This window comes from Pundamilia nyererei, unplaced genomic scaffold (genome assembly GCF_000239375.1).
Source record: "Pundamilia nyererei isolate P.nyererei 1_Seehausen unplaced genomic scaffold, PunNye1.0 scaffold00058, whole genome shotgun sequence".
Taxonomy (NCBI): domain Eukaryota; kingdom Metazoa; phylum Chordata; class Actinopteri; order Cichliformes; family Cichlidae; genus Pundamilia; species Pundamilia nyererei.
In genome coordinates this window covers 2,961,661-2,987,327 of record NW_005187459.1, presented here as the reverse complement: position 1 = coordinate 2,987,327, position 25,667 = coordinate 2,961,661, and the positions used below count along the sequence as shown (strand labels likewise).

At 41.1% G+C, this 25,667-nt stretch overlaps 1 protein-coding gene across 5 annotated transcripts in view; it reads left to right on the top strand.

Annotated features, from left to right (window-relative positions):
- utrn (utrophin) overlaps nt 1-25,667 on the top strand; it is a 142,503-nt gene that overhangs the window by 41,715 nt on the left and 75,121 nt on the right. For 4 of the 5 annotated variants that reach the window (XM_005734470.1, XM_005734471.1, XM_005734472.1 and 1 more), the window contains 2 exons: nt 21,415-21,587; nt 23,799-23,955. In XM_005734470.1, coding sequence (XP_005734527.1) covers nt 21,415-21,587; nt 23,799-23,955 — 330 coding nt within the window. Of the gene's footprint in view, nt 1-16,289; nt 17,607-21,414; nt 21,588-23,798; nt 23,956-25,667 lie in introns of those variants that run through there. The other variant, XM_013911202.1, reaches the window with a different exon arrangement.

Sequence of the window (25,667 nt, the reverse complement as noted above, 5' to 3'; positions counted from 1 at the left end):
TTTTTTTTAAACCAATTGAAAGAAATGGAAAGTCTTGACTGCCTTGAGTATAACAACTACAAACCAGTTAAGCAGTTTAATTTCCTTTTTTATTTTGTTGGTCCACCAGTTAAGTCCAAACTAGAGTGAGTGAGCTGCCATCAAAATTGGTCCCAAAAATGAAGTGTTTATAAATTTTGTTCCCAGTAGGAGCGAAACGAGGTACAACACATACAATACATGTTGGACTGATGGAAAGGGAACATGATCCATGGTGACTTCTGACTACCTGCCGCCACCAACATGTCATTGTTTTCATGCAGCCATCCATTTTCTTCCACTTATCCAATTCAGGGTCATGAGGGCGGTGGTCATAGGGCGAGAGGCAGGGGTACGCCCTGGACAGATTACCGGGCTGTCACGGGGCTGACTCAGAGAGACAGATGACCATTCATTGACCAGCTAACCTAAACCCCACTCATGTCTTTGTACAGTGGAAGGAAGCTGGAGTACTCGGAGAAAACCCACAGAGGCACAGGGAGAGCATGCAAACTCTTCAGCCGGCTGTAAAATATGTAACTTTATTTTTGTTGTGTATATTCATGTCTCCCTCAGGATGATGTGTAATATATTACACATCATCCTTTTTTAATTTTTATATAGTGCCTTTATTATGTCTTAAATTTAATTTGCCCAAAGCTTACACGTGTCTGCAAAACCGTCATATTTATATAAGCGCCAGCTGTCCCTTTAACATGCTAAATAAAAAACCTAGCACGCTAACATGCTGCACTAATGTGCCTTGCATTGGTACATCGGTATTGTTGTTTTTAACAGCAGCCCTCATGGAAATCCAATGCATGACTGCAGATTAACAGTCTTGGTGCGTGTCAGATGCTATTTACGGTTAAAGTAAAATAAATTCTGTTGAACATGATGTGTTACGTGCCGCGTCGGTAATTTGTTATATCACTTCTGCATTACCAGCTGCAAAATGAACTTTAAATATAGAGCAGAGTCATCTGCTTTTGGCGTGTCAGCTTTTTGCTCCACTTCAAGCATCTGCATGTTAAAGCTGTAATATCAGAAGCCTTGTGATTAGACAAGCCTTTGAAACAAACCATGAAATTGATGACAAGCTAACAAGTAATCCACAGAAATCCATTCATCCAAAGAACAATCCATTCAGATTGAGCATAAAATTGGTGCCATGCCACCAATAGAAAGCTAACTACATACAATACTCTTAAAAAGTCGTTTAGTTACACTGTTGTATCTTTTTTTTATTCAGCTTTTCACTTGAGAGTTTGTTTATATCATTAAGTCTGTCCTGGTAATTGATTGCTTGGTAGGATGGAGCCTAATGAAGGAGATTACAGAGTGACTAGAGGATTATAGTTGCTGTGATGAATAAATATAGACAATGTGCCATATAGACTGTACAATGGTACACTACAGACTGAAAATCCAAAATACTGTCAGTAGGTTTTTAGAATATGAGACACTCGAGTTAGTCACAGAATCACCTGGTTGTCGTCTAGTTTATTAACGAATTATTTCTCTGTGTTGTATTTCTAATGACCTTATTTGCATCCTTACAGCTCTATTCTAACAGTCTTGTCTTATTTTTCTTTGCCGTTGATGTGTTTTGTTGTAATTATCTGTCAGGTTATGCCCTCTCTCTGTTTGAATGATTAGCAGGATTAATTTATGTATTCAAAATGATCTGTTACCTCCGCAGAGCTGTAAATATGTTAGCGTATGGACTTTTCGCAGCGTATCAAACTAATGTGTACAAGTGTTTATGAACAGCTGCATATTTCGGGAGTCGCTTTACTTCACCATAATTGGACGGGCCTTTCATCTCCCGCTCTCGCTGCCTTTGAATATGCGTTTCCTCATCGAGGCAGATCAAAGGCACCACTTACAGATTAAAAAGAAGAGAGTATAAGTGTGTGTGTGCGCAGATATATGCGTGTGTCTGCAAATACTCATCACAAAAAAGGAAATCTGAGGGAACATTGATATCAGCCCCCTCTTTTCCATGTTTATCACTGTTTATCTGTTTTTCTTAATCCTCGTCTGGCTCTGCTGCTCAGCAAAGAGCTGCTATTATGACGAAGCGGAAACTCTAATTTATCAGCAGGATAGAAAATCGAACTTTGGCTTTTAGGTATTTAAAATTGCGACTGGGAATTTTGCCCAATGGGGCTCCTGTGAATTGGAATTTGGTTAGATTTTGAATACGCTTCTTCGGCTTTTTTCACTCGCTAATTTGGCTTTAGTTGGTTTTATTCCAGATTGTCATTTTGTGTTAGCCTGTGTAATTTCAGTTTCTTAAAGTCTTGTTAATCATGTTTTTTTGTTGTTTTTTTTTTAATTGTAGCCTCTTAGTCCTTCTGTTAACACATTTCTAACTTTCTCGTTTGTTCTATTTGTCAAGCCGCGTTTTACTCGGGACTAAATAAATGTACTTCCTGTAAACACTCGCACGCTGCTTGACAGTCGAGCAGTAACAGAAAATCAATATTTTTTTCAGATGCAATAACGATTAAAAAGTTTACCCCTGGTGCACCTATTAGCAGATTGTTTCCTAGCGGAATCTGGGAAACTGACCAAGAACATCGACCCAAAGTGATGAGTTATGTGCACAAGTGTAAATATGAAACATGCTGGTTTCTCCAGTAAAGTTAAATTTGAAGACACTGGATGGCCAGTGAGTCATATTTCATTTAGGCTGATTTAGCCTCTCATTTTTCTGAAGGTATCTTATTAACATGTTCTCTCTGTGTGGTCATCTGATTGATTCCCAAAGTCCCCGCTTTGTGATTTTGCACACTTGTGACAGTAATGCTGACTAACTCATTACTCTCCTATCACTTTAGATGTAATATGGTTGGTCTCACTTTGTCATGTCCTTGGCTCATCTTATGACCCTGCATGACTCAGACAGATCTCCCTGGGAAGGCAGAAGGATGTTTAACATGCATCCATCTGTGGCTTTGAAGTCACAAGGCATACTTACATAACATTTGTGCCTCCTTCAGTGCTGCTTGAGAAACGTGCGCTGGAGCCTCCACGGGGCTGGCCCTATCTGTGTGTGTGTGTGTGTGTGTGTGTGTGTGTGTGTGTGTGTGTGTGTGTGTGTGTGTGTGTGTGTGTGTGTGTGTGTGTGTCACTGTTCCCGCCCTACCTACACTCTCCCATCTTCATTTGAAGTACTGAGGCACAGCTCGCACACACCACAGAGGCCCAGATGAGCACAAGTAGTCTTCCTATCCTTTTCTCCTCATCTTGCTCATTTTCCTCCCACTCGTCGTGCTCCTGCTCCTCAGCGATGGAAGCAGCTGTTGTTTGTTCATTAACTTCTTTTAGGTTTAGCACACACATCCAACAGTGTTTCAGCGACGTGCTCGTGCAGTCACACACTCCCAGACATTCACCCTCTCACATAGACCTGCTGCAAAAGGCACACGGTGTTTTTCTTTTAGCACACCTCTCTCTCAGTCTTGGTGTTGCACGCTGATTGTTTGTGTCTTTCCATCTAATTAGACTAATTGAGTTTTCTTTGCTCTGAAGACTCTAGCTCGTCTTACGACGCCACTGTAGAGAGCCTGGGTTTTGTTTGATCAGCTAGAAAGTCAGGGGAAGAGAAAAGGCGCAGACAGATCAGACTGGGGGATGTGTATATTTTCGCACAGGCTGAAAACTATTTCCCTCTGTACGAATCAAGGCAAAAAGGAAATGTCAGTCTTTTTTCAGGGCCGCCGCTGTCTTTCTGATCTCCCCCACCTCCCCTGTCCCTCGCATGGATTCATTTGAATAACCCTCTGGTGTACTTGTGAGTACAAGTTCAGAGCTGTGTCACCATGTCCTCTCTACATATATTTGACTGAAAGCAGATTACATCTGCCCTGATTTCCTCAGTGAGGACACATTAGTGTAATGCATGCAGAAAAACAAAGTTAGAAGGGCTTCCGTTTCCTTTCTTTTCTGTCATATGGTGTTGTGATCGGATCGGCACAAACTTTGTCGGGGCAAGAGAGCAAACTTTTCTATTTGATTGATCTTAAGGGGGGGTTTAGTGACTTCTCAGTAAAAGCCGAGTAACATACAGAACAGATTTGTGTACCCCAATCAATCTTTTTGGGCCTACACACAGACTAGACAAATCCTCTATAATTGGCCCTGTCAAACAATGCATGTCCTCTAGAGAGCTCATTTAAAGTCTGCCAATATTTCGAAAATAAATAAATAAATTTGACACTTTACACTGGTTTTAAACTTACTACTGAACAAAGATGTGCTGATTGGGTGTGTGCTGTTGCAAATCGCACGGCCCATATCCGCCATATTGAAGCCACATCAATGCCATTGCTACTTGCGACTAGCGCTAACTATAAACTATAAAATTCCACCATCATATCAAGCTGTTACGGAGCCCTGCAGGGGACATGGGAGAAAAAAAATTAAGACTGACTTTTGCGAGATCCCGAGTTAGTTTTGCGAGATCTCGCAAAGTCAGTCTTAATTTTTTTTTCTCCCATGTCCCCTGCGGGGCTCCATAAGCTGTCACTCTTATTGGCTTTGTGTTTTTCACAGGAAGGAGTCCTGTGGAGACGACCACATAACATGGAACATGATGTTCCTTCATAATAGTGGCATGGTGCATTACGGCTATTTACTTGAGCGACCCTGGTAATAAATGCATTCATGCTCCCATATTCATCTAACATCCACTACATGGGTGTCTGTACTGTCGTTCATCCTAAAGTGACCCTGTCTTGACAGGAAATAGAGTGAGAGATTGAGTTTTATCATATCATCCCCGGTCCCATCAGTAGGGACGTGATAAACTGTGTGCGCTTTGTGTGTGTTTGTGAGTGTCATGAAATGTCAGTGAAAGGAATGATAAAAGCGCACAGAATAGAGTGTGTGACTTCCATGTAGTTTGTTATGGGAGATCAAAGAGCAGCAGCGATTAATCGCTTTCAGTTTTTAGTTCCCTGAAACAATGTCACATCAGCGTGATGTGCCCAGAGACAACCGTTTGACCCATTAAAAGTTAACTTCATGTATAATACTGTGCAGAAGTCTTGAGTCACCTCTCATCTCTTTATATTTTGCTTCCAAGAGCCAGACTTTATCACCATCTTCTTTCTGAAATCTTTCAGTTTTTCTTTAGACATTGGCTGCTTTTTCTCTCCTTTTCAGTCCAGTCCTTGTACCTGAGCATTTTCACATAACAGACAACTTAGGAAAGCAATGAATGGCATCTTTTTAGCACTTTATTAGCAGCCTGTTGCAAAAACATTATATGTTCCCATAAAATAGATAAAATTGCCATGAAATAGTATGCACTGACAGGGTAACTACCAAAGAGTTATAAGCTGAAAACATATCAACATTGTGTGCAGTGTATTCTTAAAGACATTTGACAATTGAAGGACAAAAGTAAAAATGGCTGACCTAAAAATATCTACAGCAGATGAAGCAAAAGCCTGACAGAGGACCTGAGAGATGCATTTGGTCCTTCAGTTGATCTGCTGTTCGATAAAGCCTCACCAGAAATGGTCTCAGGGGAACGTTGACTGTCAAAAACACATTCCTTAAGGAAGGGAAGTACAAAATTCAAAACTTAAATTGATGGCAGCCAGTCTTAAATAGTGCAGAGGTTATCTAATTTTTAATTTATTTATTTTTTTTGGTTTGAGTCATGGTGGAGGGTAGGCGAGAGGTACAACAATGAGTGTCTGCATCCATCTGTAAAACACAGCAGAGGTGCTCTCATGGTTTGGGGCTGCATTTCAGCAATTGGGGTTGGGGAACTTGTTAAAATTGATAGAATTATGAAAGCAGAACAGTATCAATCAATCAATAAATCTATAAGCACATTTAAAAACAACAGAAGTTGAGCAAAGTGCTGTACATAGTTAAAAAGTAGAGCAAACACACACAAAGAACAAAACAAAAACTCAGTCACAATTAAAAGCTAATGAATAAAAGGGTTTTAAAGATGGTGAGTTTTGGACTGATCCTCATCCTGAAGAGACAGACTGTTCCAAGGTTTGGGCGCAGCAATTACAAAGGCCTGGTCTCCTCTGTGGTTTAGCCTGCTACTAGAGACAATCAGAAGGAACTTATCAGCTGACCCGAGAGTTCTATTTGGAGTATTTTTTGTTAAAAGATCAGAGAGGAATGACAGCAGTACCATCAGATTTTGATCCACCATGCAATACCGTCAGGAAAGCGTTTGATTAGCAACATTTTCATTTTTTTAGCATGACAGGGATTCCCAACGAAGTGCAGTTAAACCATACCCAGATAGTGTTCCATTGTGTGTTTTTCTATCAGTCATAGATTGGCCTCCCCATAGCCCAGACCGTAACAATATTTAAGGAGTGTGGGATCATCTTGACAGGGAACAAAGCAAAAGGCAGGAAACATTCAAAGAAGAGCTTTGAATGTCCTTCAAGAAGCCTTTAGAACTATTCCTGGAGCCTACTTAAAGAAATTACAAGAATGTTTGCAAGAGAATGCAGAACGTGTTGAAGAATAAAGGTAGCCATCGGCAGGCTGTCTGGTTTCACGGTCTTGATGTCTTGATTCCCACATTGATCTTTAGTTTAAACAGCACTTTGTTACTTCTGCTTCCTCTAACGCAGTGGAAAAACCTACTGGTTGTCGGACTGATGATACCTTTCCTGCCACTCTATTTTTGGTTAAATAATCTCAGTGCCCCAGATGGTCTGCAGTTTGCCTAAATTACTGCATGTTCTTCTCCTCCCCTCGATTGGACTATCCAAGTGGTTATTTTTCTGTTTCAGGGGGCATCAAATACAAAACAGCACTGAGGTTAGGATGTTATTCCAGCTCAGTAAATCCTTAGAATTCGGTTTGCGCCTCAGTTATCGTCTGACAGAATATGTCTCATTAGTAGCAGGAAGAAGTTGTCTTTGGAGCCGAATGTGTAGCTTATTAGTGTGACGAATTATTGGTTGGGATTATTGTTAAGTATTATGTGAAGCAGTAAAGCGTGTAATCTGCTGACAGTTGTCTCTGCATGACCCTGTATGTCAGTCAGACAGAAGGAAGCTGTGCAGTTGAGTTTTCGTTTAAGGAGCGCTGATGCATTGTGATATATTTGAAGTATTTGGGCAGCTGGTTAAACTTTTGGGATCCTTGCTCATACTTAACTTTTGAATGCAGTGTTTTTTTGCTTGTTGCTGGTTGACATCACTGTTCAGAGTGCAAAAAACTGCCGAATGACACTAGTGACAGCAGAGCCTCGAAGTTATCTGGCGTTGGCAGCTGATTTCTCTCAAACTCTAGCAGAATTGCACTTGCTTAAAAGTTTCTTATAGTGGTCCTTATTCATCCTCTGGGGGGAGCAGCAGCACATGTAGGGTTGGAGACGTGTGATGTCCTGGCTTTATAGCTTAGAACTGGACCCGATCCCTTGATAAAGCCATGAAGAGACAGATCATTGATCATGTGAAAGTCAACAGGGAAATGTCAGTGAGATGAGAGAAAATGAGGGGGGGGGGAAGGTTATTCAGTTAGGAATAAGATCTTTTCCATCAGTGACAAAAGCAATATTCTGCAGTCAACCACAGATGGAAAAGATCCATGTGTCTCTGGAGATGAAGAAGTTTGGGAGAAAAACCATGCGGTCACAGAACGCACTCATTTTTTTTAGTTCTTTTATTTTCACCTTGTACCCAGCGGAGCGTAAAAAGTGGCTCAGTGCTCATCCGTGGGACGAAAATTGAGTCCACAGCTTATATTAAGTTGTTGCACTGTGCAGGACGTCTTAAGGAAGTAAAGTTGCTGCTGTATGCTGATGGCATTCATCACAACTTGTAATGGAGTCTCGGTGGGAGACGGAATATTAAACTTCAGGCATGTACATGACAATTGAAGCTGTTTAAACCAGGGTAAAAAACTTGCCCCTGCTGAGATGACACAGAGTCAGATCTTCCTTAAATCCGATGGGTAAACTGGATATCAGGGCACGGAGGATTACACACCATCAAACAAGTCATTTCAGTCTAGCAGCAGCAAATGGTTCCTGACTGGTGGTCTGAAATAGCAACATGTAGTGACTGTTAGGACAGTAGGCAATTTATGGAAGGGAAGAAGACAAATGAAGGCAGGGACTCCAGACAGAGTCATGCTTGAGTGATGGGTAAAGTAATTTAGCACAGCACGACAGAAGACGCGTCAATGATGCGGACTGAGACAGCTTCCCTACAGTAAACATTCCAGGAAGTAATAAGCCAACCATCAGCCCGGCCTGTTGTTGTGGTGATGGGAGCTCAGCAAGAGGCCGGCTTGTGGGGGTTGGATATCTCACTCACCTCCCCTGGGCAGTAAACTAACTAGGAGGTGGAGATGACAGAAAATAAAAAGATAAATAGGGTGGAACAAAGGTTCTGAAAGTAGGAGATAGAGGTTGAGAAGGAGGATAAAAAAGAGGAGTTGGAGTTAACAGGAGCAGTGGAGAAAGATAAATATGGCCAAGAAATGGGATGAAAAGTTTATATGAAGGGGTAGGATGGAGAAGCCGGGGTGTAGAGGGAGCCCACAGGCTGTATAACCAGAAAACTGCATTGCAATAAAAAGAACTCATCATACACTTAGGCGCCCACTATGTCAGTGTCATCGCTTCCTCCGCGGGGCCTTTTTTTTCTTGGGCCCGGTTTTTTTTTGACTCGCGTCTTATTTTGTATTCAGTAAACACTTCCATTTTTGTTTTCCACTTGACACGGGTCTAATAGTGTTTTTGCAAAGAAATCTTAGTATTTGTTTAAATCTCACTAGGGTGTGACTTACAAAACTAGGAAGTACACGCAGTAAGGAGTTGTAAGAGAATGAAAGGTTGGGCGTATTTTTGCTGAGCCGCAATCTTTTACAGCGCTTGTCAGAGCAGTTATGCAAAAATATCAGTCTGTTTGGATGCTCAGAGGCTGTGGAAAGACTTCACCGCTTCAGTTTCCAGCACCATATGCAGGATGTATTATTACATATTTATGGTTTTATCCCCATTTTCGCTCTTTTATTGGACACCGACTTCTTGCCTCCCAGGATTTTTGTCAGTGTTTTGGGGGGTGGAGGTTCTTATTAGCATCTTTGCTGCCAGGCCAAACATTCATTATGTAGCTTGGCTGAAATACTTTCAAAAATCCAATTCCCTTGTTGAATTATTCTCCTTCTTGACATTTCCCTTTTTCTTAATCTGAAGTTTAAGCTCTTTCTTTGTGGTGTTAATTATCACTCTTCTCCAATACAAAGCAATAAGAAGGCATCTAGCTGAATTATTTTTATTTTAGAAAATCTACAGAAAGTGGATGTACCACTTTGTTACGTATAGATGCTTGAAGGCTGGTGTGTGTAGGTTTTTTATCCCTTTATGGTGCTTTTTCATAAACATGTTCAGGAGTTAATCAAATGGAAATCTGTGGTGTTTTGTTTCTCATGAAATTTCACGGCTGTACGGTGTAGGGTTTGGCCTTTGGAAACTCTGTGGTCTTATCTTTCCTCTGAACTGAAGCTCTGTTGTGAGTCCCACCCAGCAGTTCATCCCCGAGGGGTTAGACAGGAACTGTGTCTGTAGGCGGTTAGACCCCTACACCGTGAGATTTCATGGAAATGTGCAACATCAATCATCAATTCTGTTCTTGTTCCCTGTTTGCTGTTTCAGTGGTTGATGACAGTGTTGTCATTAAATTTGGAGTAGAGAATGGATTGTGGTTATTGATCCTTTTTTTTTCTTACTGTAATGAAGCTCTAATTCTTACACAGACATCATTTTGAAATCCTAGCTTGGCTATCCGTATGATGCATCAGTTATTTGAAGATACACAGAAGCTGTCAAATTGTTTTCTGTGCAGCCTCAAAGCTGGACGCCAACCAGCTCGGCCACCCCAATTTGGAAATCCTTCCTCTTCACTGAACGATGTGGGCTCTAAATAAAATAGCTTCAGACAGATGGGAAAGTAAATGTCACACCAAAGCTGAATGCCGTGTTTCAAACTTCAATAAAAAGGCAATTGTAAACAATATGTGAAGAATCAGTCAGTTTCTATGAGTTCACTGTCTAAAGATTTTAAGGTTGAGTATCTTTGAAGGGTGTTTTCTTTAGTCGTCGATAATATTTGAAGTTGATGGCTGAAAAAAGCGAGGCACAACTGTTATATGAAGCAAATGTCGGCGATTTTCTTTCTCTTAAAAACAATATGTGTAGCAGTTGGTTTGCTTGGCGAGGATGGTGTGAGAGGGTGAGTAGGAGGTAGTGTTGATCTGCGTAATTATTCACTGAAAAGTAAAGAATCGCCAAGTAAATTTTTAAGACTGTTACCAGAAACTCGATAATGTTTTTATTTTAAGGTGGAGGATATGAAGGCAGGCTTTCCCACACTACCCATTATTCATGTGTCTATTTTCTCTGGTGAAAACAAATTATTCCCTTCATGCCTTTGTTGCTAAATGTGTCACTTTGTGCACATTTGTCTCTGTTGTTGCTTTCTTCAGGGCGCTCTCATTCTTCCATTCTTTTGATATTAAAGCATTTGCTGATTGTTTTCCAACTTTCTCTTCCTTCATCGACATAAGTATGCAATAATTTATCATCATCACCATTTCCTTTATCCATCAGTTCCTTTCTTGTGTGGTTTGTTGCTCCAGGCCAGCCCCACAGAGTGTGACAATGTGCTGCTTTTAAGCCATTATCGTAATGCTTTTCATTTTCTTTGAGAATATCAATGTGTTTGAGATGTAATTTGAATGTATGTTAGTGGGCTCATTGCATAACACAACATTTTTGTTCTCGCTTTTCTACCATTACACTTTCATTGCCTACTTATAACCTGTACTCACCCACTGTTTTGACACCGGCTCCATAGCGCCACAGGACAGTCCTTCACACAGTGGTCTCCTACTGTTCATTATTGGAGCACACTAATTGGTCCAGTCACCTAACCTTCTGAGGCCTCTTTCCTCCCCACCAAACACAGCAGGTGTCAGGCTCATGTTCAAAGCGTATTTCTCCGGCAGCCCGCCGTGGAGGCGACAGCCGCCTCAGAAGCAATCACGTCACATCGACTTTTTTCTTCTTCTTCTTCCTTTTAAAAATAATTTCTGTTGTGATGTGGTGCGGTGACTTGCTGGCAGACCACCCACAAAGGTCAAGATCTTCTGTTCCTAGATGCCTTTACCTAGATGGCTTCACTTCAAATAGTGGAGATAAAGTAAAAGAGATGGGCCGCTGGAGGAAAATAGTGATGAAAAGGAAGGATGGAGAGGGAGAAGTCTTTGAATGCTAGGGAAAAGCAGGGTGATAAAACCCCTTTTTTTTTTTTTTTTTTTTTTAATCCAATAAATTGAGTAAGTTAATAGTGCTCACAATTCAATGACTTCTTGTTCATTATTTTACTTCCAAAGGTCTGCTATCCAAGGATTCATTGATTTCTATTAATAAGTGAGACCTCTGCTTTAGTTAAACTGTACTAGAACTATAATCTTACTGACATAAAACAGTCAGACCTTGTTTTTGTCTTTTAATACTGTGTAGCCAACACACACCTAGAAGCTATTGACATATTCTGTTGTACAATTACTACTCTGTATTTTATTTTTATTGTTTGTTGCAAGCTTGCCTTCACCTTGTTAGATTTAAAATGCACAAGTGGCTTACAGGGAACAATGCTATTACCGTTTATTTGATTTGTTTGATGTCTGCCTTTCTGCTTAGTCTTTATGGCAATGCGGGCAGTATATTAAGTTGCTGTTAATCGAAAATAAACATTTTCTACTACTTGCTGGTCACATTTTAAATGATCTGACCTACCACGAGACAAGGATGGCTTTTAATTGTTAATCAGACACCAGGAAAGAGGCACACTCGTTGGACACACAACCCCGGAGGCACAAGATTAGCATCTAAGAACCACTGCATTTTACCTCAATCTTCAGGTCATCTCCCAAGAGTCTTGTAGACACACTGCAAGACAAAAAGCCTCTCCACAATCAATAGCTGATTACCAGGTAACAGCACACAGGCTCTTCTAATCAATTTCCACTCCCTGTGTTAAGGAGCTTGCATATGAATTTCAGGATGTCCTTTTTTTTCTTGGTTATTACGATGGCTATGTAGAGTGTCTGCTATTATTGAATCCCCAGAAGAAGTTATTATTCTTCTCCATGACCTTTGACTCCAGTTGTCTTCTCTAATGGCAGCTCTGTCACATCACTGAAGGTTAGCTGTCAATTGAACGTCGGATTGTGGCTTTTTAATGTGCGTGTTAGCCGGAACATGCTTTATTACTTTGTCAGCTTGTAAGTGTAGCCCATATATAACTTCTGTGAGCAGATACGCCAGATAATTGTTTTCCTGGAAGAGACGCTGTATAATAAGAGCATGTGATGCAACAATGTCATCATTCTTATGTTGGTTATTCTTCTTTTATCTGCCAGTCTTTTTATTCACGCTCCTTCACAGTAGTCACACTGGGAGCCGCATTAACCTTGTGTTTACAAAGTACGGTGCAGAATTCGATAGCTGAAACTGCTGTCAACTCTGCGATCGTATTCTCTGAGAAATTTAAGCCTAAACGAGTTCGAGAAGTGGCCTTCAAGTTTACAGAACTATTTCTGCTGCACAATTGCACATTTGTTTGATGAGAAGGGTTTACACATCTGAAAGCAGAGTACTTTAAAATACTGCAAGAGTTCTTTCATCTGTGCACACCCACAACACTTTGTTCCAAAACTTGACACATTTGTTATACTGCCAAATGAGCCACAACGAAGACTCACTCACTTTGCCCGCTTTACGCACAGATACACACACGCATACGCACACACACACACACACACACTCTATCTCTCTTCAGGGCTCAGATCTCCCCAAAGGGCTGCTGCCCTCCTAACAGGAAGAGGAGTGTCAGTGATAACCCGAGGCACAGGAAGTGACTTCACTAGATGTGAATTTAAGAGGCTGCGAATTATAGTGGAATGCTGCAGCTGCATTGATTTTTCAGCAGATGCTGCACATTGTAAAGACAGAGCCTGGATTAGATAGGTTTGTGTGAATTTTAACTGATCTGACAGGGAATGGTTACTGGTGGATGGGCCTGCTGTTAGAGTTGCATTGTGTGTGCTTGTGTGTTTTGGTTTATGTGCCCACATTTGTGTTTATTCATTTGCTCTGTTTGGCAACCATATCACAGGATCACAATCTTTATTTGGACAATATGGCCCCGGCTCCCTCTTGACATCATCCGAGATGGTAAATTGCCCTGCTTCTGTCTCCTGTCCTTCAGCAGTTGCTCTTTAACGCTTTCATATCCTTTTCGGTGGTCTTCTGTGTAGATATTGAGACGAGGTTTTTGTTGGATAATTTTGATTAAATATGCTTTGGATTTGTCATTCCTGTCCTAATATTTATAGTTCCTTTGGTCCAGATATTTCTGTATAGGTTCTTTCTTTTGTCTTAAATCTTTGATGACGCGTTGGTGTAGTTGGCTAAGAGAGCGCGATTTTAGAAAGCTTTAGAAATTGGTTTTTCAATATTTTTTTTCCATTTTCAACTGAAGTCTTTGTGGAAAAAAACACTTTAGAAATTTAGAAATAAGCAAACACTTTGTCATCTGTGAAACTTTGTGTACGTATAATCATGACACACTCAAGAATAACACACAAAATGTACTTTTTTTTTTTTTTAAACGTATAAAACAACAAATCAGTCACATGGAAAAAGTTAGTATAAACCTACATGAATCACCTTCACATTCCAAAAATGCATTAAAGAGAGATAAAAGCATCTATATATCCATCCTGATTCATCCCTCCCAATCAGTCGGACAGCAGTCTAAGCAGGGAAACTCATTCCTTGCCGTCCCTCACTGCCACCTCTACCTCATCCAGGGAACATCAAGGTGTTTCTAAGTCAGCTGAGCGATATAGTTGGTACAGCATGTCCTGAGTCTGCCCCAGGGGCATCATCTGGTTGGACATCCTGAAAATACATCCTCTTGGAGGTGGAGGAGGCCCACCCTAGTCAGATGCCTGAACCACCTCAACTAGATTCATTCGATGTGGTCGGCGAGGGGCAAAACAAATTCAGAAAACCCATATGACAACAAAGAGACCAGACAAGGGACCAGTTCACCCTGGGAGAGGGTTACCAGGGTCCCAGTCTGGCATTGGCTCAAGGCTGGGTGTCTTAGCCTGAAGAGCTACATGGGTCTGCCCTCCTATGGGGCCACCACCTGCAGGAAGTGCTGTAAGGGTTTGGTACATTGTCAATTGAGTGGAAGCTCTGACGATCTGATCCCTGGTAAAAATCTGCACTACTCAAACTTTTGAAATTCAGGGTTTGTTCTCTTTGCTGCTGGAGTGTGTGATCTCAACGTACCAAGATATGAAGAGTTCTCTAAGGCCGTAAATACTCGGTCCTCAGTGATAAGCGCACTACATCACTCATCACTGGTTAAATATGGTAAAACACTAATTCTCTTTGGCCTTATAACACATATTGAATAATATGTAAACTGTTAGAAAAAAATAAAATCCTTCGCTTGGTTGTGAAAGTAAAAAAGTAAAAGTATAACAACTAAAGCTTATGCGGAAGAAAAAACAGGATTTGAGACATATGGCGTGTGCACTGTAATATTTAATTTCTGACTCACTCAGCTTATTTTATCAAATATAAATCTTTTAGTTTACAGTTAAGTGCTTCGAGTTTTTTTTCCCCTTTTTTTTTTTCTTTAAGCAAAAGTTGGAAACGTTTGGGAATCTATTACGGGGTTTTTTCTAAATCCTTTTTTTGCCTTTCCTCGCATTTTCTCTGCTTTGCTCACCTTCATGTTATTACTCCGTAAGTTTGTGTTACTCTTTGCTCATTCACTGAACTTTATTTTTCTTTCCTCTCCTCTTTTCGCCCGAGGGATTAGAAGCGTTACATTCTTACCCCTGTAATGGTTCTAATCCGCTTACTTTAGTAATGTAGCCCAACATTAACCCCGACGTGCCTCGCTTTAGGCTTCATCCATCTCTGTTTTTGCATTCTTAATAAATGTCTGCTTTTGTAAACCGCACTCCTTAAGTTGATTGCACAAAGTTAAAGCATTAAAAGCCTCGGTGAGCCAAAATCATCAAACAAGTTTTAGCGTTTTTTTTCTTCTTTTCTCCCAGCTTCCACCCATTGTTGAATTAGTTATGCTTGTCAAATGTGCCAATTCGCTGCAGTTAATTTTACATCTTTCACTAGAAACCCCTCAAACGGCATATATTTGTCAGCATAACTCACAAGTGCGATTTAATGGCCTCGAGTATGTAAATATTTTTAATTAGCTAAGTGCACTTCAAAGTCTTTGTCTTATGAATATGCAAGGTTGTATTGTATTTTTTCTTCCCCCTCACTTGACAGCCATCTGTCTGCATGTCTTTGATGCACACCACATGTCTACCCTGCTGTTCAAAATGCCAGCACACACTCGAGGAGTCAGGCTATCACTTCCACACTCACACACAGGTTTAATATATGGAATCAATTTTAATGCTTGCACCTCTTTAACATAGCCCTATATAACACAGCTCCTATCCGAGCCTCTTCAAAGCATTTAGCCTTTACACTATAGTAGGAATTTCAGGCCTCACTTAATTCAGTCCTCTGCAGAGTGATGATATTCAAATTGTGGGATCTGAACAGTAACGGCCTTTAGTAGTTGGGTAGTTCTAGTAATTTGAATAAGGGCTGTCAAGGAAAGGTGCTGTTCACTGATTAAAATACATAAGAAATGAAAAAGGTTCTTTGTGGAGCAGATTATATCGGCCCCTGTCCTGACACCCCACCATCCCAAATTCCCATTACTTTCCTTTTTCTCATCTATGAACAAAACATCCACGTTTTCATCCCTTTTGCACCAGACGGGTAGAAGATTCCACCTGCACTGTTGGCCCTCTCCCCTCGCTTTCTCTCTTAACCCTCACAGACATCCTTTCTTCTATTAATATTCTTCCTCTCTGCCCGTTTTCTCACTGACATCTCTTTTTTTTTTCTTTTTCCTTTTATCCACTTTTTATTTTGCTTCTACTGAATTCTGGTCTGTATTTTCTTTCTTGGCAGAAAGCCTTACTTTTCTCATGAACTGCCTAGCTCTATGCCCATGCAGGCCTCAGGAAGTGGGTGTGTAGTGTGTTGAATGGGTTTAGGGGGGAGAGAGAAAGAGAGAGAGGTAGGGAGAGGAGGGGAAAGGGAGGATACTGATTAAAATAATAAACAGCTGTGTGATAGAGCGAGGCTAGTGGCCAGAAAGAAAGAGCAACAGAGGAAGAGAGAGGAATGGGGATACCAGCTATGGAGTTTGTATGACCCCCGCCCCCCGCTAAAAAATCAAGCAGAGAGCTGGAGAATTCAGGTAACTTTTTAAAAAGTTTCTTCTTCTCGAAGAGGGAGAGAGGACGGAATGGCAAATAGGTCCCGCTCATCTCTTTCACCTTCCCAAGAGACAAGGGGATAACCGGCAGAGCTCCAACTCAAAAGAGGGGCCAAAGTGTCAGACTCACTGTTCAGGATCTAGACGCAGAACCTCGAGGCAGCTCTCTGCGAACATGTGGCTCCAACAAAAAGAAGGCGGCATTCTTTGACTAAGTGGCCCAGTCATGGCAGTGATTAGGAGGGTGTCATAGAGCGACCAAACTGGGGCTGGTAGCAAGTCGGACGCTGAGGGGGACTCTGTCTCTTTGAGCCCGAGTTACCTTTAGCAAGGGTAAATCACGTGCCTCCGTCTGCTGTGGTCTCTCCTCTTGGTGTGTGTGAGACTGGATGAGAGAAAGTGCTTTTTATTTCACTAATTGAGAGCAAACGTCCCGGCCCTGCCCAGGGTTGGACTACTGGACACGGTGAACAAAGCTTCCTTCATACTTTGAAGGGAAGTGGTAGAAGGAAAGCAAAGCAAACCCGAAGGAGAGCGCAGACCTGTCCTCAACCACACCAGTCGTCCCTCAAGACACAAACCGTTATCTCCACTTTGCAGACCTCTACCCAAGATTTGTCGGATTTCTGTCGCGGTTTAGGTGCTCCATTCCTGGCCCGAGGAACTCAACAATCAGCCTACAGCTGCTACTCTGTCAAACCTCCAGTGGCACCACTTGTCCCTAAATCCTTGTCTCAGCTCTGAAGCATGACTGCAGGGTAACTGTCACCTTCCCTATGCAGTCTGGCTGCCTTTCAAAGGAGGATGCTACCAACATGTGGCGGGATTAGGCGAGCACACGCACCGGCATGCATGTTCGAATGCTGCCAAGGGGTGTGTAAATTGCCTGTTTTGGGATTGCAACCTGGTTTTGACCCTTTTGTGTCTGGATTTTTTGCAAGAGCTGGGTTTTTCAGTTGCCAGATTCGAGATTCTTCAAATTCTGGATTTATTATTGATCTGAACGCTGACCTTGAATGTTCTGGTTTTGACCATAACCACTGGAGGACTTGTCTACTTGCCCTAAACCTGAAACATCCTTTCATCTGTATGAAAGTAGAGAAGATGTAGGGACACAAGGGAGTAGGAGAAGTCAGAATGATTGGCTTCAACTTCAGCTTGCAGGAGCTGCTCAGAAAGTTTGAAAAGGTATATTATAAGTCTGTTCTGTCATAGCTTGACTTCTTTTAGTTTTTGAATGATGCAAACTATCAGTACAAACACAACCATCTTTCATTCTTCTTTTCCCCCCTATCTTTGTTGTTGTGGTCCAAATTTAGTCAGCTTTATGAAGTCTAAGCAGTCCTTATTGGACACATTAAAGTGGAATGAATGGTTCTGAGAGACGGATACTGTGCAGAGAGCGAATTAGTATAGAATGAGACCCACAGCCATGAAATCAGCATCATTTGTCAAAGCGGACCTTTACGCTAATTGCTTTATTAAGATCTAAAGGCTAACATGGCTTAGCCAAGTAAGGGTCATTGTTGTTTTGTTAATGTAAACAAGTTCCTTTAGGTTAGAGTTTCACCGATGGGCGAGCACGTCTGGGTGATTTGTTTTTTTTGCCCTTCAGCCATAGCTTAACAGCATGTTTAATGCTTTTATCCTTCATAAAGCTTTAAGCAGTAGTTGTTGCTTCAGTTTCCAGGGAGACTCTGTCGAATCGCTTCTCCAGCTCCAACAAGCTCACAGCCAGCAAATCTCTATCACTCATTACAGTGTGCATGAGATCCAGAACCCATTAACCTTTCTGCTGCTTTTCTTCCCACTCGCACATAAATCAGTGTTTGTGTGTATGGTGAGTGCGAGTTTATAGATCGAGGAGAGGAGGCATATTTGAGGTCCTTTGCCAGGACCTAAAATGGTCCATTTTTAGTCAATAATTCATAAATAAAACATAGAAGAAAAGTAAACACAGGCCGGTGGTTACTCTCATGGTGACCTGTGGCATACAAATGGTTTTTTGTGTGTGTGTTTGGGTATGTCTGTGTTGACGAGAGGGAGAAAATGATCCGTCGCTACACTTATACATCAACATATACAATCCTCTGGCTGCAAGCAGTCTTTCATTAGTTGAAATACACCCTAAAAGGGGGGTTTTGTAAATGAATATATGTGCCGTTGTATGTCCGTTCAATGTATGCTTTCTGTGTTATATGTGAATGTGCTAGTGTGTGCAAACTATTTCCACTGGAAGTAGAAGCGCTAAAGGAAAATATAAGGGAAGCACTTGGGTAATGACTTGAAACACAGCCAGCTGGCTCAGAAGCCAAATGTGTCTCTGTCTTTTATTCTTGGTGTTACTCTTTCTTTCTGTCTTTATCTCCATATCCTCTCCCTCTGCCCGTCTCTCCCTGGCTTTCCTTCTTTCTTCTATAACCTTTAAGAAGGATTTTATTTGTGCCTTAAAAAAATGCAGTGGATGATTATCCTTGCAGATCACAGCAGAGGCATTTGCTTCGGCCTTCAGTGAAATGCCCATTGGCATTAACTAACTGCGGCATATTGCCACAGGTGTAGCCGTTTCATGTGCAGTCTGGTCGCACTGTGGCTGAAATTTACTTTTTGAAATGTATTTTTTGTTTTTCATCAGCGCACTTTGCAGAGTATTTAAACTCTACTATAAACTATTCAAAACATATACACAGGTCATGTCTTTTCATACTGTCTAACATACATCCACTCTGAGTCTCCTGTATCGTTTATACCCATTCAGCGTCTTCCCTCTGTTTATATTGGAGTATGTATTTGGAACCACGGCTGATTTTTGTCAGTGGATTTTTTCTGTGTACAAAAAATGCACACACTTGGCATCGCTACATGTAGGTCATGTTAGTTGGACGGTTGAAAACTCTTCATTTTTTTCACCTTAGTGTGATGGACTTTCATTCAATGTTTTCACACGCTACTCATGTTTTGACCTGTTGCACTTGTGGCAATGAGTGTACTGTAAGTGTCGACTCTGGCCAAGTGAATCCATCACTTTGGAGAGTTTCATTTTCTCCTCAGTCCTCACTAAGACCAGAGTCTGTGGATGTGTGTGCCTGAAGCCTTGTTTATACTCTGTTGCTGACACAGACACAGACAGCTGGAGACACAATGGCCGGATAGTTATTCCTGTTAAGCCTTGATTATACTTTCTGCAGCCGCTTGGGTTCAAGTGATGCAAATTTTGTCGGTAAATGGGGAGTACCTGTCTTTCTTTTTTTTCTTTTCTTTTCTTTTTTTTTTTTTTGTGACCGCGGACTCATCCTGAGAATTTACATTACACCCACCCCAACTGGGCTTGCATCCCAGATGGTGGACTTGAGGTGAGCTTCAAGGAAGTATGAAATGGGTTCTGAACCTGTGTTTCCAGCTGTCCGTGTCTACAACAGACTTCAGTCAAGTCGAGCGAGAGGAGTTATCTTCAGGATATTGAATAGCAAATTATTAAGGAAACTGGGCAGGAAAAATGAAACTAGAATATGACTGCATTCTTTTTTTCTTAAGCAATCCAGTACCGAAACCAATTCCAATAATGTTGTAGGTTACTTATACTCTAATCTTTTAATAATGTAGCTCCGGAGCCTGTTTAATACCAGGTTTCTGTGCCCATTCCCTACTCACTGGGGAACGGCAGGATGATGGAACAATGGGGGACATTGCCAAATCCCTAATCATTTTTGACAAACCAGTGAGAAACTTAACACAAATACACTGCTTAACTGCTCAGTTATGATGTATAATTTACAAATTTAATAGTGTAATATTAGAAAGTTTCATATCTAGAAACATTTTGAAGATATGTTCATTAATTCATCTGTAATAGGCCAAAATTAGCACGGGGTGATCAGTGTATCCGTTAGGCTCTAGTTAGTGTAGTAGCACATTAATGGCAGTACAGACCCTTTCCATTACTGCACACAGTTATTATAGTGATGCAGAGGATAGGAAAGCAATTCCGCAACAATGGTCTTTTCCAAGATTTTCCTGTGTTTTTATAATTAGAGTAAATGTAAAATATTACATTTCCAGTGCAAATGATACACAATTAACTACTTAAGCTGCTGAAGATGTGTAATTTTATACATCATGTCTTGTATTATTTTACGTTCCTGCACTGTTGTAGGCTATATGTCTTATTACACTTTTATTAGCTACAGCAATTTTGCCCCATTTGCACACCTCTGTGCTCCAAGCAGTGTTACACTTACACACATGGTATTCTTTGGAGTCTTTTCTTTATGTGCAGTTGAAAAAGGTTGAACTGAGGGGAGTCCCAGTAGAGAGAGTGCGCGAGAGAAGAACACGGAACAGTTTTATACATCTAAAAATAAAACATTTGACAGGATCCTCTGCTTGCGTCAGCGCCCCTTGTGGTTTAACCCTCACACACAGACGTTCACACATGCCCTTTGAGATGGGGTTCTGTAATAGAGCCACTGAGTTAAGAACACAGACGCACAAAATCTTGCTTCATCATAATATTGAATTTGGTCCTGTAAACATACACACATCCATACACAGAGCATTTTTGAGTCACACTGCAGTGCATTAGAACTTTATACCAGCATAAAATGAGAAATTCTTGCTGTCATTCAGACCTGGTGTAATGTAATGGTGGTCCAGCATTAATATGAAGGCTGATATTGCTCGGGGACTTGCTTCTGGATGGCGTGGGCCTTCCAAGTCGGCAAAAGAATAGAAGTTCAAATCTTTTTAGTCAAAGTACCTTGAGGATATTCCAGAAAATATCAACTTTTCTGCCCTCTGGTAAATTTGTTTGCAGTACGCTGTGATGTCCCTCAAGAAAAGTCTTTGTGACACAATCCGAAGAAATTTTAGGTTCACTTGTAGTCAGCTGTCTCATCCATTTTTTGTGATAAGAATGATGTGAAACTACTATATTGCTGCCCTTGACTGTACTTTAATTTTCCGCTGATAAAACCATGTTCTCTGTTCGTATTTTTAGGACATCCAGGCTGAGATCGATGCCCACAATGACATCTACAAGAGCGTCGACGGGAACAAGTCGAAGATGGTTAAAGCGCTGGGCAGCTCAGAGGAGGCCGTGTTCCTCCAGCACAGGCTGGATGACATGAATCAACGATGGAGCGACCTGAAGACCAAATCTGCCAACATCAGGTCAGTAAAAGCTCTCAACTTAACTTGTTAACTTTTGCTTTCTCGAGTCTTTTCGGTCATGGATGTCAGATTGCAGTTTTTTGCCTTTTTGCTGCTCTCAAACTTGGAAGAAAAAAGATATCTTGGTATAAGGTCTCAAGGCAATCGTCCAAGTAGGTCTCAGCTTGAGTGTACTCCTTTTTTTAATCAGCTAGTGTGTCATAACATTGCAGAAGTTTTGATTAACTATTAAATGTAGTGCATTGGGAGATGTGCTATTTCCTGATCAGAAAATGTCCTTTTCCCCAACATGTGGAATTCTGGAGCCCAGGAAGTTGATAAATGAAAACAATCCAATCAGAAAATGCTTTCAATTAAAAATGAAATACCAATGTCAGTAAAATGGTCTGCATTTGGACCTGCTTTGTACTCAGTGAAAATCCTAAACACTGCGCCTTTAAACACAGTGTCCATAGTGTCTACTTTGATTATTTTACACAAATTACACCAGGCTTCTACACAGTAACTACATCAGGCGGGTCAGACTTAACTCAGTAATCTACTCATTCCAGAAACAAGCTCATTAATTCAGTCATTACTCTTATGCATCACAGCCTCCATCCCAGGCTGCTGCCAATGTTGTTTTCTTAAAATGCTTTAGAAATTTTGGAGGAGGAAGAACAATAGCTACTGCGTGATATTTTTATATGTGATGTGACCGTTTACAGCATCAAATACTGCAGAATAAAATGTCAGGTCGATGCAGGATAGCCACAAAACAGTGGTGCTGTCTGTTTGCATCGTGCCTCTCTCTGCGCTATTGACACTACGACAGAACATCCTGCAGCAACCAATTTATAGCTCGTTGAGCTTTTGTCATCCTATTTCTTTGTGATTGGTACTGCAGTTTCAGAGAAGTGAAGGTAGTTCTTTGACTGACTCGCAGCAGTCAGCCCAACTTTGGGCTGCTACACATGCAATCCCGAAGGCAAGAAGTTGAAGCTGATGAATATTCAAGAAATTTGTGCATGTTTTAAATTTGAAGTGTCCCATTTTGGGGGGAATTCAGGTGGTACTTTACTTTAAAAACAAAAAAGAGAGAGATGGATTGATTTTTCTGATTGCATGATTGAAATTGGTCTCAAGGTTGCTCCTATTGTAGTCATGATTTAAAAACATTCTTCGTATATGAAAATATTCATTTGCATACAGTATTTTAGGAAATATTCATTTGAGTTGTTTATAACAGCCTTACACTGCCTCCTGTTTTCTGCATGTCCATCGTGAAGCAGAGGGATGACATATAGCACAAAAAATACCCGAGAGCAACCACGGTAGGACATAAACTTCACGCACGTAGTGCCTCGTCAGCCACAACCTTGGCATAAATAAAAAAGATTGGTGATGAGTAGGGACGCGGACGGTGAAGAAAGTGAAGGCAGAAGTGAAGGTGACAGGGCCAGATGGAGATGTTCAAAGAGGAAGAGGGGAGGGTGAATAAAGCCATGCCAGGAGAACAAAGTGAGGTTGGGATATCAATACAAATGATGAAATGATTCTGAATTTATAATGGTTTATTTTAGTGGGAGAAATGGGACTTAGTCAAGCTGAAGCATTGCACAGAAAGGATAGAACGGGGGAAATAGACAGCAAGAAAACTGTGTGTGTGTGTGTGTGCGCGCGTGTGTGTGGGAGATGGGATACGGTATGATGATTGCATGCAGGCCATTATGCCTTAATTGCAGTACATGTGTAATTAAGGCTAACTCGGTAAGTGGCATTAGGAGGTCTCTGTACACCGTGTTCAGATACATTTTGCCCAGAGGAGAAGAGAAAAATAAGTGATTATCAACACACATTGCACTCAAGCTGCCACCCACACCGTTAGCAGCCAACTGCATCCACCTTCTTCAAATAACGTCCACTCCAGAAGGCCAGCGACCTCTTTTTGAGTGGTTAGCAATCTGGTTTTTACAGGGTTTTGTAAGGATATGTCTTTTTACGTGTTGAAATACAGTCATAGCTAGAATGTAGCAGGAAGAATTCAAAAGTTGTTGAACCTTACTATGTGATTTAAACGCTATAATTTAGAGAATAACAAATTTGAGACCGTAATATGTGCGCATGTATAGAATAAAGTGTAAAGTAAGGAGTACAGTTTGAAAGGATTTACTGCGATACTGTCACAGGGATCTGGTGGTACTAGTTTAAGTGGATGCTTCATCTTGGCAGAGCACATCTGGAGGTGAGTGCTGAGCGCTGGTCTCGACTGCTGGGCCTTTTGGAGGAGCTGTGGAGGTGGATCTGCATGAAGGATGAGGAGCTGGCGAAACAGATGCCCATCGGAGGAGATGTGCCCACTCTGCTGCAGCAGCAGAATCACTGCACGGTATGAATTGTTGCCACAGGCGATGTTCCTGCCACACTCTGAAAGATTTATCCATACCTTGTCCTTTCCTTATTGATTTTTCTTTAAGTTTTCAGAGAGAAGCTTCAAGAAAGTAACTTTTTTTTCCTAAAATAAACGTTCCTTCTGAACATTTGTAACCATACTCTCAGCTTGATATAGCCAGCCCCATGTTATCAAGCTTTTTTCCCCTTCTTAAAGCAAATGCCTCATTAGTTGTCCTCTCTCTCTTTCTGTGTGCGCAGATGGTTTCCTTGCGTTTGACTAACATCTCCCTCACTGTCCTAATCATTTTCTCCTGTTAGGGTACAGAGGGTTAAGATTTCTTTTATTTCGTGAAATTTGCTAATGTTATATCATAGCAGCCTAACTCCTCCCTCCTTATCCTGAGCAGACGTCTAATTAACTAGAATAAAGATATTAAATTGCACAAGATGCGTTGTTGTTGTCATAAAGCTAAACAAACGTGTTATTAAAAATATAACCGTGCTAACGATGATTGTTTTTCAAGCGTTAAGCCCGTGTGCAGCCGTGTGGCTATGGTACATTTATACGTTTCAAAATCCTGCATTGGTAGAGTTTTAAAGGCCAGTTTCGACATCATTGCCGTACAGTGAGTAGTGTCGTTTCTCGTGTTTTATCATTGCACTTATTGATGTTTTTACACTACACAGAATCAGTTTTTCTAACAAGCAGTCAATACCTTTATTGTGCTGACCCATTCGTACCTTTGCCATCAGTGCCGTTTGTCAGCAGTGTTCCCCACTGTATTATTTATTGTAACCACTGGTTATTGTGATAGTGCACCGGAGTGTAATTGCTTTCAGATAAATGACTCAGCCCGTGGCTACTGTTTACTCCCAGCCTGCCGGCCGCTCTTGACATCGTAATGCGTTTCTCGGCATCCCGTTCGCCACACTATTATTTTGTTCCCCAAAACGCCTTGAGAGTAAACACGTGTGCAGTCATGTGTCACAGACGCAAGGATCACAGACACGCTGACAGATCAGCTGGCACGCGCGCACACGGAGCTCAGTACTCCTGCGTTGCGACACCTTAGCATACGCGAGGCGCATTTGTATCTGAATGCCTTCTCTGATCTGCTACATCTTTGTGTAACTTTTCAATGAAGTTTGACAAATTATATTTTGAAATGTCATTTTGTAATTTTAGATGGCAATTTGTTAGATACAATACTGTTTGAGGCTAATGAAGCAATCATGCACATAGAAAAGAAAGGAGTTTCAATTTTGTGAAGCATTTCTGTGATAATTTGTAGAAAGAAAAATGAAAGAGAGGGAAAAAACAAGACAAATTACACACGCACACATAATAAAGTGTTTAATACTTAAAGCACTAATTCCAAACTTCAAAAGAAAAAAATCATTAGAGCAATGTGCTCAGTGCTTTCCCTTTTTTGAAGGAAAATGGATAAGGAAAAAAAAAGACATAACTGATCGACCACAGAGACTAAGAGCGGGCTCTTCCAGTGGCACACAATCAATTTCTTGGCTGCTGTAATGTCTGCTAAATATAGTCTTTTAATGGCTTAATGAAGAGTCGTTACTCAGAAAGCAGAGCAGATTATGTAAAAACTATATACAGTGGGGCAAAAAAGTATTTAGTCAGCCACCGATTGTGCAAGTTCCCCCACTTAAAATGATGACAGAGGTCAGTAATTTGCACCAGAGGTA